General features: G+C 31.8%; 1 protein-coding gene across 1 annotated transcript; it reads left to right on the top strand.

The window, feature by feature from the left end:
• The first annotated feature begins 950 nt into the window (after positions 1–950).
• LOC132939780 (UDP-glucosyltransferase 2-like) lies at positions 951–4,952 on the top strand. Its single transcript, XM_061007146.1, is given in 5 exon segments — positions 951–1,744; positions 1,746–1,868; positions 3,094–3,313; positions 3,387–3,606; positions 3,687–4,952. Coding segments are annotated over 5 exon segments (1,572 nt in total). The 5' UTR covers positions 951–1,021; the 3' UTR covers positions 3,973–4,952.
• Positions 4,953–11,379: the final 6,427 nt, after the last annotated feature.

The raw sequence follows: 11,379 nt of genomic DNA, 5'->3' as shown, positions 1-11,379 counted from the left end.
TTAATGACTATATTGAATTAATTTTACACATCAGACCATTTACTTGGATTATATACCTTATATTCACGCATTTTAAAGCAATTATTTGTATGTGTTTTTTGTTTTTTAACTATAGCGTATTTTTACACGAAATTGACCGAGTGTTTTTGACGGGAAATTAATATTCTATGAGAGTTTTAAACACCCACAAATAATATTTTTAAATTACAACAAAATAACTAAAATCGTTGTTTTTCGTTTGAATAGGTATCTAATTTTGTCCAAATTTGAACTTAAAACATCTGTATAAAATGATTGTGCTTTTATATTTTTTAGATATTTTGTTACAGTATGGACTACTTATGAATACTAATATTCGATCCTCGGCAAAATAAATTAAAGATTTTATACATTTTGAGATTTTCATGAATTGTGTCAAAATTTAAACTTTAAATTCTTTAATTGCAAATTTGCAATAAAAGGTGATGACATACATAAAAAATTTTTAAAAAAATTATGTCATCGTAAAGTAATGTATTCATCGCTAAGTTCAGAATCCAAAATTAAAAAATATTTTTAAAAATAACGTAGTTAACAGTAGTATAAAATAAATAATCATGTTCTGCTATAGTATAGGTATTGTAATAATGTAATAGGTTCAAGAATTTTTAATTAAATTTTATAATTTACACAAAAAGTAATATTGTGAAAATGAAATCAAAAGTTGCTGATGTTATCTAAAGTAATTTAGTCATATATCTAATATTAAAATATCAAAACTACTGGTTGTAGTTGTGCTTATTGATCATAATATAGTTACGTACAAGTGTGTGTGTGTAAACACTTCAGTGAACACACCTACTTCAACATTTATCGATATGGTAGACGTGAATACCATATCAGAGTAATTAGAGGAATATAAAGATTAAAACGGTTACATCACATAATTAACATAATTAGCAACACTTAGACTTTGACCATACATGCATGTATAACAGTTCGAGTATTTGCATGTAAACAAACGTTATTCAAACATCAAACGATGGCTTTAAAATCAAAGTATAAAATTTACTTGCCTTTATTTCCATTATTAATTTATACGTTTGCTGGTTTGTGGATACCTGCGCCCGTTGAAAGTGCGAACATTTTAGCCGTGGAGACGTTTGGAGGTAAAAGCCACTGGAATTTTATGAGCTCAATTCTCCAGGCGTTGGTGGACAACGGGCACAATGTCACAGTGTTCACGCCGTTTACCGACGGAAACCATGAAAACTATACAGAAGTATCGATATCTACGGAAGCTATAACATTTCGAGACGTGGACATCGAAGATATGATGGATAAATACGGTAGCCCAATTAAAGTTACTTGTCAGATGTTACAGATGAGTAGAACTATGTGCGGTGTAATTTATGAAAATAGTAAAATGAAAGAAGTGTTAGCTAATACACGTTCCGATTTCGACATAGTTATAACCGAACCATCACTTTCGGAGTGTGTGTCTTACCTCGCCGTCAAGTTGAACTTGCCACTCATATACGTCCAACCATTGCCGACAATGGGTATAATGGAACGTATATATACAGGACACATGTCCAATCCCGCGGTAGTTGCTAATAAGTTAGCAAGTTTTGGTGTTCCGAAAACATTCATCCAGAGAACAAGCAATCTTGCTATTTTGATTTCCTGCACAATTATAAGAAAATTTAATGAACTTATCATGAAGTTCACCGAACCGAGAGAATACGATTTGCATGCACCCATCCACACCGTCTTTGGTATTCATAAATAGACATTTCACAATCGAACCTGCAAGTTCTATCCCGTCAAATGTTGTTGAAATAGGTGGAATACATTTGAATTTGAAAGCAACCAAGAAATTACCAAAAGTAAGTGCTGTAATGTGGAACCTATAGATGAATTTTGGTAAGAGTATATAACCCAAATTGACATGAATTTCAGAAAATGAATAAAATAATTTTATATAAATAGCAACTTTTTTTGAAACAAAACTTAGTATATTTACAATCTATATTTTCAAGTTTTACAATGGGTAAATTTGATGAGAGTGTATGATACGGGAAGGGGCACTTTTAACTTATATTTACAACATTTTAAAATCAATCAAAAAAAATATATATATATATTATAGTCTGTTAATAATGAAAAAACAATAATAATAATTAGCATACTCATGAGTTATGACTGGCATAAAAAATAAATACGTCACACAATTACACCAGAAAAGTGCCATCCATTTATAGCTAACAATACTTAAGATACTGCACTAATATTATCTAAGTTGAAAATACAAAAAAAAAATGATCAAATAAAATTAGTTAGTTGAAACAGCTTATTCTTAAATAATAATATTTAAATTATATCACTAAAACCAATTTTTAATTTTAAAAATTAATAATATAATTTATTAATTAAAAACTGAAGGAGAATTAATAAATAGGTATGTAAAATCATCTGGCTAATAAAAACATAATTTTGAAATTACATAGACAATAATGATTAAATTATATTTTTTTAGTAGGTAGGTACATATTGGCATTATAGGTAATAGCGGTAATATAGGGATACCTACCTAAATGGCTAAATATATTACCTATTAGCTACTATAATATGAAGGCCCAAAACTAAGTCATACCCGGCACGCTAATAACAAGGGGTGGCCAATTCCCACACTGCCCCCCCCCCCCCAAATTACGCCATTGTAGGTACTGTAATATTACTTAAGTTAAAAATGTGTACATAAAAAAAAAATGATCAAATAAATTATTTTTAGCTATTAGTAAAAACTATGATAGCTCGACAATTACAGTTGAACAGGTACAAAATTAAACATTACAATTATTATAGACTAAAATGTAAAATTTACAAAACTGGCAATTAAAAATATTTTAATTCAATTTAATTATGTGAATCAAATAAATTTATAAAATTAATTAGTTGAAACAGCTTATACTTAAACAATAATATTTATATTTTATGAAAGAGCAATTTTTTATTATATAATTTGTTCATTTATAACTAGTAGTTAAAACGAATTTATAAATTAAATGTTATCCGAATAAATCATTCAATATGCTATATATTTATTTACAGGATATATTAGACTTCATCGAACAATCGCCTCATGGTGTTGTTTATTTCACTTTTGGTTCAACTGTTAAAATGACTTCATTACCAGAACACATAAAAAAAGCATTGATTGATGCACTCGCACAAATCCCTCAAAGAGTATTATGGAAATATGAAGATGAAATTGAGAATTTACCAAAAAATGTTATGGTCAAAAAATGGCTACCTCAACATGAAATTCTATGTAATTTTTTTGTGATTAAAATTTAAAGGAGATATAAATTGTGTTATAACACTTAACCCTTTTTTTTTACTAATGCACCCGAATGTGAAACTCTTCATCAGTCACGGAGGTATATCAGGCCTATATGAAGCTATAGACGGTGGTGTCCCCATTCTTGGATTTCCTTTATTTGGTGATCAGCCCAAAAATATTGACAATTTAGTCAATGCAGGAATTGCTATTCCTATGGATATTTTGTCCATAACAAAGGATGCGTTCTTAAAAAATGTTTTAGAACTGCTCAGCAACGAAAAGTAAAAGCATCTCATATTTTGTAAATAGGTAATGAAAATTTTGAATATTATTGAAAATATTCCTATATACATTTTTCCAGGTACATGGACAATGTTAAAACTGCTTCGAAAATATTCAAAGATCGGCCTATGTCACCATCAAGTCAAGTGGTGTACTGGACAGAGTATGTCCTACGTCATAAAGGAGCTCCCCACTTGACATCCCACGCAATGAACCTATCGTGGTATCAATACTATCTATTGGATATCATTGCTTTAATATTAGTTTTTATTATTGTTGTGGTTTTTGTTTCGTACAGCATTTTCAGATCAATTTCTAAATACTTTTCAAAATATTCTAGAAATACTAAATCGAAATCTGAATAATTTATTATCTTTTTATATTTATATATTCCAAATACCATTCATTCGTTCTCTCACTGATTGCTACATCTCAAAAACTACTAATCGTACGAACTTGTAATTTGATCTAGTGGTTTCTCTTATCATCTAGATGTGCGATTAGAAAGGATTTTCGAAATTCTCGTTTTAAAGTGGTGCTCTTAAACAGGGGTTTTGAGATACAGGATGGAATTTATTTGTTATTTTCTAATATTTTTTTTCAACCTAATCATCACCTTAACCACCGAAGTAAGAAAAATGGTAAGTTGTTTCATTTTATGATGTAAAGACCTAATAAGCAAGGATTTTCCATAATTCGGATTTTAAAGAGGTCTTCAAACAAGTTGTTAGATACCTATATCATAAAATTTTGAAGAGTAATTATCTAGTTTATACCATGTTAAAAAATATTGTAATAAGTGCTACATTCAATCCGTGACTTGTAATTGCCCATCTAGGTAAAATTATTTCACAAAGCTAGATACACTGACGCCGATTTTTCTGTGAACTGAGGTTTACTAAAACTGAGATACACTGAAACCCAGATAGGAACACCTACATAGTGTATTATACTATATAGGATTTTACACAAAAATAAATTGCATACGGGCGAAGCCGGAATATTTAGCTAGCACGAATTTAATATTATGAGGTATTTTTATGCGCCTATAAACTATTAAACCTATATTATATAGTGAACTGGTGCTAAGGGCATTTTATTTTCTTAAAAATAAAATCACAGTGTTTTAATTGTTAACAATTCTCTCGTTGATTTGTATCCGTTCAAATGACTATAATTCATGTTTTAATATTAAGTGTTGAATAGTTTATTATTGAACCGTTAGTGTAATTGAAGGTTGTTAAGAGATATTTTGTTTTTAAATATATTATTTTTTTTAACAAATAGAGCATTTTATTTTGTGTACCTATTCGTTCTATTCTGAATATTTTAAGTTTGGACTATGATGATCACATATTTGTATAAGATTTAGGTATATTGTTTTTTTTTATGAATAACTACTTATAAGTACTTTTTAAATTTTCAGTTATATACTTATATATGTAATGATTTACATTTGATTGAAAACAATAAATTTCTTTGATAATATTTTGTCATTTTGTTTACCATTTACGTTGATAGTTTTTGAAATAGTCGCGACTCGCGTTGAACGGACCAACCGGTATAATATACAATATCGTCCCCCGCGTGTGTCGACCTCGTCCCACCAACGTTAAAAAGCTTTCGCGCCCGACCGGACAGACTCCGAAACAATTATTATTATTGTTATTATTATTATTAATAACCGCGCGTCGCCCAACCCTATACGTCATTTATTGTGTAATAATTATATTATATATAGACGTAAAATGACTGTTTTACACGAGACGTTTGCGCCGACCCGACGGTCCGTGAACACTGGTGCCGTATTATACTGCACCGTCGTCGAACCCCTCGCCATGCCCGCACCGACGCCAAAGTTTTCGAGTTAATACGCCATATATTGTTTGTCGAATCGCCGTAAAATATTTCACTCGGAGGGTCGTCGTCGACGACGTATTATTGTATTATATTATATGCGGCACCGCTCTTTTGTCCGCGAACCTTTCCTCCTGTTCCGTCGTCGTAATCGAATCACGGGCAAATCGCTCAGTAAATCAACCGCCGACGACGACGGGATATGAAATGTATACGCCGCACACCGATCGCCTCTGCACGACGCGACGATCGAATCGTTATCACTATTAAAATAACATAATATAATTATTATTTCGCAGAACATTATTATATTGTACAATAACATCATGACATACATCGTAGCCATATTATAGGTATGCAATCGAGGTATGTGGTACCTAGCTGGTATTTTAGGTATAATATTAAAACGTTTTAATTAGTTTGTCTATATCTTAAGCTGCAATGCAAACTCGCAGAATAATTATTGAACTCGATTTCATTTAGACTCCAGAATAGATAATAATATCATGATTTCGTGTAATCCAGCAGCTAATAAATTACTTAAATGGAAATAAGCGGAAATTGTGCACGAGTGTGGCCTGCAAAACTTCGTTGATAGAATGATGGCAATTTTTTAAAACCTTGTGTTTAAAATATTTACTTTCCCCTCAATAGTTCCCTGTACGTCTTCGTGTAGTTATTGTTATAGTCTCTGTAGTTTTGTCATCAGAGCTGGAAATCATAATATTAATTTATTTCAGATGTCTTTGAAAGGACTATATAAGTTCTGGATTTTGGATTTTTTGAGGTCTTTGGTCATATTATAAAATATAATGTAGCAGAATATGCATAACGTGTAATGGCACAACCGACTGCCATATGTTCGTCACAACAATGTAACCGTCGGCATCGTGCCGCTTGTTCGACCAAAAGAAACAAAAAGATTTAACATAATAAAATAATACAATTTTTGAGAAAAATTATGCCGACGTAAGCGCAGCAGAACGGTGTCGCGGTTGTCGAGAGAAAATCGTTTTTATAATCCAGTCAAAAGAAATATATATTTTACTTTTTTTTGTTCACTCGAAATAGTTGAGAAAAATACTTATAACAACGTTTTTATCTTCTCTCGCTTCACAAAAAAAACAAACATAATATGCATTTGAATTCGCCGTTCTCGCACTATTTCTCGTGTTTTATTTGAAATTTTAGGAATACCATCACCATCACATGTGCGCTGCAGGTATACAGTTCAAAGGATATTTCTCTCCCTTTTTGTAAGAGTACAATCCACATTGGCAAAAAAAAATTTTTTCAAAATCGCATAATATAGTCTTTTTGTTCTTATTTTATAATATTTAATGTATTTTATTTAAAGATAAAAGTGTGTAACAACACATGAAATGTATAAATGGGTTTTATATCACTCGCGTACATAAAAGCGTCAATCGTTGGAAATACTTTTAGTGATTTATATTATAAAATACGCGTAAAATGTTATTCAGACGTAATGTTCTATAGCAAGAACATCATTTAATAATACCACTCGAGTAAAATTATTTGTTGTCGCTGTCGTCGTAAATAATAAATTACGCGACAGTGCTGCAAATTGATTAATTTTAAATGCAATTCCGATATTGGCATTGTGAATTATTCAAAAATCTCTATATTCGTCAAAATTGCCAATTTGTATCAACAGTTGTTTGATGCAGACAACGGTTTTTTCACGTAAAAAAACAAAAAAATTAAAAACGTTCGATAGGAAAACACGAAATATACTATTTTTGATACCACTGACTGTGAAACGTTTAATAATTGATACCCAAGAATTATACACTCAAGTATATCTTAGATAATATTATTATACTTCTATTAAAGGACTGTCCTTAAGAAATATTTATCATACACATTCATTTATGTAATTAATTCAAATTCCATAGTTTTTTACCTGTATATTTTTAATGAATATTATCATCCAACAATTTTTGCGTTGAATTACCACACCAACTTTTATTTACATACGACACGCTATGTTTCTTACCTATACATTATTTTGAATACGATTTTCTATAATAGCAATAATATATTATATTATGAGCGACGAATATCTTATGATCTATTACGTTTGGTCGATCATATTTTCGATGGTCAGTTTTTGGTTTAAGTTTCATTATGATAACATATGATATAATCATAATAATATAAGGATGATTTATCACAATTTTCGTCCTAAATAATATTTTTGATACGATTGACTGTAAAAAATTTAAAAGATAGCCACTCGAGAATTTTACACTTACGTAATATTAAATCATATCATTATAGGTATACTTTTACTGTGAGACTATCCATTTATGTTTGAGACACTCATTATTTCTAAGACAGGCGATAAATATTTCATACATATTTTATGCTATTAATTTAAATTATATACTATAGTTTTGTATAATATATTTTTCTAGGATTATCATCCCACCATTGTTCGTATTAAATTACCAAACTAACTTTTTATTTCCATACGACACGCTATGTTTCTTACTTATACACTTTTTTAAGAATACGATTTTCTATATAATGAATTATGACTAACGAGTGCCTTATCTATTGTGTAGATCACCCTGTAGGTCCATTATATTTTCTATAGTCAGTTTTTGGTTTACGGTTCGTCCTGATATTAATATTGCAATCATTGAAACAGTGATATAAGTGTCACCATTCACCATCTTAGTCCGTCGACCGTCATTATATTATCGTCGTGAAGATAATGGTTATTATAGTTATTACTAATTACTTATTAGTTATTAGTATAGGTATAACTACTATTTGGCTAAGACGCCAATAATTGTATGTTATAACATATATACATATATATATTAACATACAATTATAAAAATATAATATAATTTAACATAATAACATGTCAAGGGATATACCTAGCTTTTGTAAATTGAAAAAAAAGTTAACTCTATAACTCTACTTACGAATATTTTTTTCTTTATATTTGAACTGATTATATTATTCCGTGTTTCGATTGCGTAATTTAGTGTAATAATATACTTATTTAACTATCTTTATTTATATAATTAAATATTGGATTTTGTGATAAGTGTATTTTTTTTTTAGTTATTGACATAGGTATAGGTACTTGTATATAATGGGTGTTGACGGATGCTCACAACTTGTTTATTTATTCTTTATTACTAAACAATGTCAAGAATAATTTTCAAAAAGGTGGTGATGACAGACACAAAACAAACACACATCAAAGTAAAATCAATACATTCATCGTTCCACTCAGAATCTATATAATACATATACAATGTAACGCATTAGACATACATAAAATATATAATGTGGGGCCAAAATCAATATGATATCATAATAACATACTATATTATATTCGAATATAATAGTATGTATACCATTATAAGTTTGCGAAATATTTTAATTTTCTCGAACATAACAAGTTCAGACGCGTATAATAATATTATATTATATTTTTAAAAATGTACTTCGCATGTCCTATTTTTCAGGTTGTCTTATAGTTGTGCGTATGGGAAATACAAGTATCTATACTCTATAATAGATCCGAATAGAAGATACTAAAAAAAAAAAAAACAGTGCTCTTAAAGTTTAAACTTATATTACAATAATATTTGACAAGACGAAATATGATCAACCACGTTTTACCCACATATTGCAGGACCGATGAAGACGAGAAAAACTTGTACTTAGAACTTTAAACTTTCTTCTTACAATATTATATACGTTAGGATAACGCTTGCGAATCCACGATGTAGAACATGCACATACGCCACGTGTCTATTTTATGTACGCATTATTATACATATTATTATTATTGTGTAAGTTCGCCTTTTCGTACATATGTATCTTTTATATTAGGCGCCTATATGTGTGTACAGAAACCGCGAATGCACGACGACAACAACACAACGATCTCTCCACGCGCGGCAACAACAAAGACGAACAAAAGAGAATTTTATTTCTTTTATTCTTCCCTCTCTTTTTATGATTTGCAGTACTGCGCGTATAGATTTTTCTCTCATTTTTTTATTCTGCTTTCAACTTCCTCTTTTTCGTTTTTATTTTTTTCATTTTACGAGCCGCATACGGGCTCGCACGCGGAATCGCCGGCACTCTACGTGTATAATAATAATAATAATAATACGCGCGTTGCAGCACGAGCAACGATTGTTGGGAGGTTGCGGCGGCGGGACGACACCGTCTGGAGGGGGTGGGTCGGGCCGGGAAATAATGCCTCGTTTAATCGGCGCTTAATATCGAAGGGATGACTAAAAGCCCCCTCGCGGCCGCGCCGGCGGGGTATGCGCTCGCGTAATTGCATCGGGGGCCCCGCGACAGACGTCGGAATGACGCGGGACCAACGCGGCGGCGGGCGATGCGGAATAGTCGACGACGACGACAATTGAATTTGAATACGCCTTTGAACCGACGACGGTACTCAGATGGCCCGAAACCGATTGTGTGTAAAACACGTAGGTATATAGTCATATAGACTTATCCTATATACAGGGTGACTCACTCCGTTCATGCTCGCCCTGTTTCTTTTTATTCGATAACGCAGTTATTCAAATTCTGATTATTGGAAATTTTTTATTAATCTAAATACAACTCGGCAGTAAGGGACATTATAGTTATGCTCTGTTCGAGTTAAGAAACGCAGTCGCTTGTGTGCAGGGGTGTGGCAATATCTACTACACGGCAGGTATACAAATAATTTACTGGGTGGGGACGACAAACGGGTGTGGCCCGACAGTGGCATATTTACGGGGGGAGGGGGTTCAAGGGTATCAACCCCTTCCCCCCCCCCCCATACGCTGTATATAATATAAAACATTTTTTGGAGTCCTAACTTGAGGCCTCTAGCTTTAAACGCGGGGCTACTGGATAAAATCATATCCCTCCGCATGACGAAAACCTAAATACGCCACTGCTGGTGGCCGCGGACTACGTTTCTTAACTTCAACAGAGTATAATTACTTAAATTCATACCCTGTTCAACGAGTTAACATGCCGATTCTACGCATCCCCCCCCCCCCCCCCCCCCGATCACTCTGCTATCGAAACTGATTCTCGTATGCCAGGGTGTCGCGTGGGGATGCGCAGAAGAACCGATTTTGGTCGGCCCGCGAGGCGTTCTCTTGCTGAACAGAGTATAGTATCTACTTAAAGTTTAAACGCATTACAGTATGAACAAAATGTTATATTAAAATTGAACATTACCCTAGGATTATATTTTGATGATTAAGTAGATTATTTTTAAAAAATGTTGAATTTTCTTATTCTGATTAGGGTTTGACCAAGTGTTGTGCGAAAGCTGACTGTCATGCTGTGATTTCTTCAATCCTGTTCATTCCGTTAGTAAGTTCTTTACTGTGAGCGTAATACCACGTACTTCGCATATTAGAGGTCATCTTTTGCCATACAAATCTGGGGGTAAGTCGCGCGGTTGTGTAGTTGTGTGTCCAATTATCGATCAATTAATATTTAATAATTGATTAGTCTTTACGTTTAAGATTTGGGTTTTCCCATCCAAATGTTGGTTCCTTAATTTGATTATAAGTATAGTGTTCTGATTATTCTTCCGATTATTCTATCTTATTATTATTATTATTTAGCGTACCTAAATTTTGCATCCGTATTTATACACTTCTTCTTCTTCTTTCTTCTTCTTGGGTATTATCGGTATTATTATTTATACACTACGACTCACAATATACTGTTTTTGTGATGCAGATTAATACCAGTAAAACATGAAATATACCGTAATCCGTGTGGCAAACCGATATTTAGTTACAAACACTGGAATATTTATTAATACTCACGTTAATATATTTTCCTATGTATATTATTATGATTTTTTTTTTCAGATTTTTAACAGCACTTTTCTCTTA

The sequence above is a fragment of the Metopolophium dirhodum genome, chromosome 2, assembly GCF_019925205.1.
Source record: "Metopolophium dirhodum isolate CAU chromosome 2, ASM1992520v1, whole genome shotgun sequence".
In the NCBI taxonomy this organism is placed as follows: domain Eukaryota; kingdom Metazoa; phylum Arthropoda; class Insecta; order Hemiptera; family Aphididae; genus Metopolophium; species Metopolophium dirhodum.
Note: the sequence above shows the minus strand (reverse complement) of the source record. Positions and strands in the feature narration are given on the sequence as shown.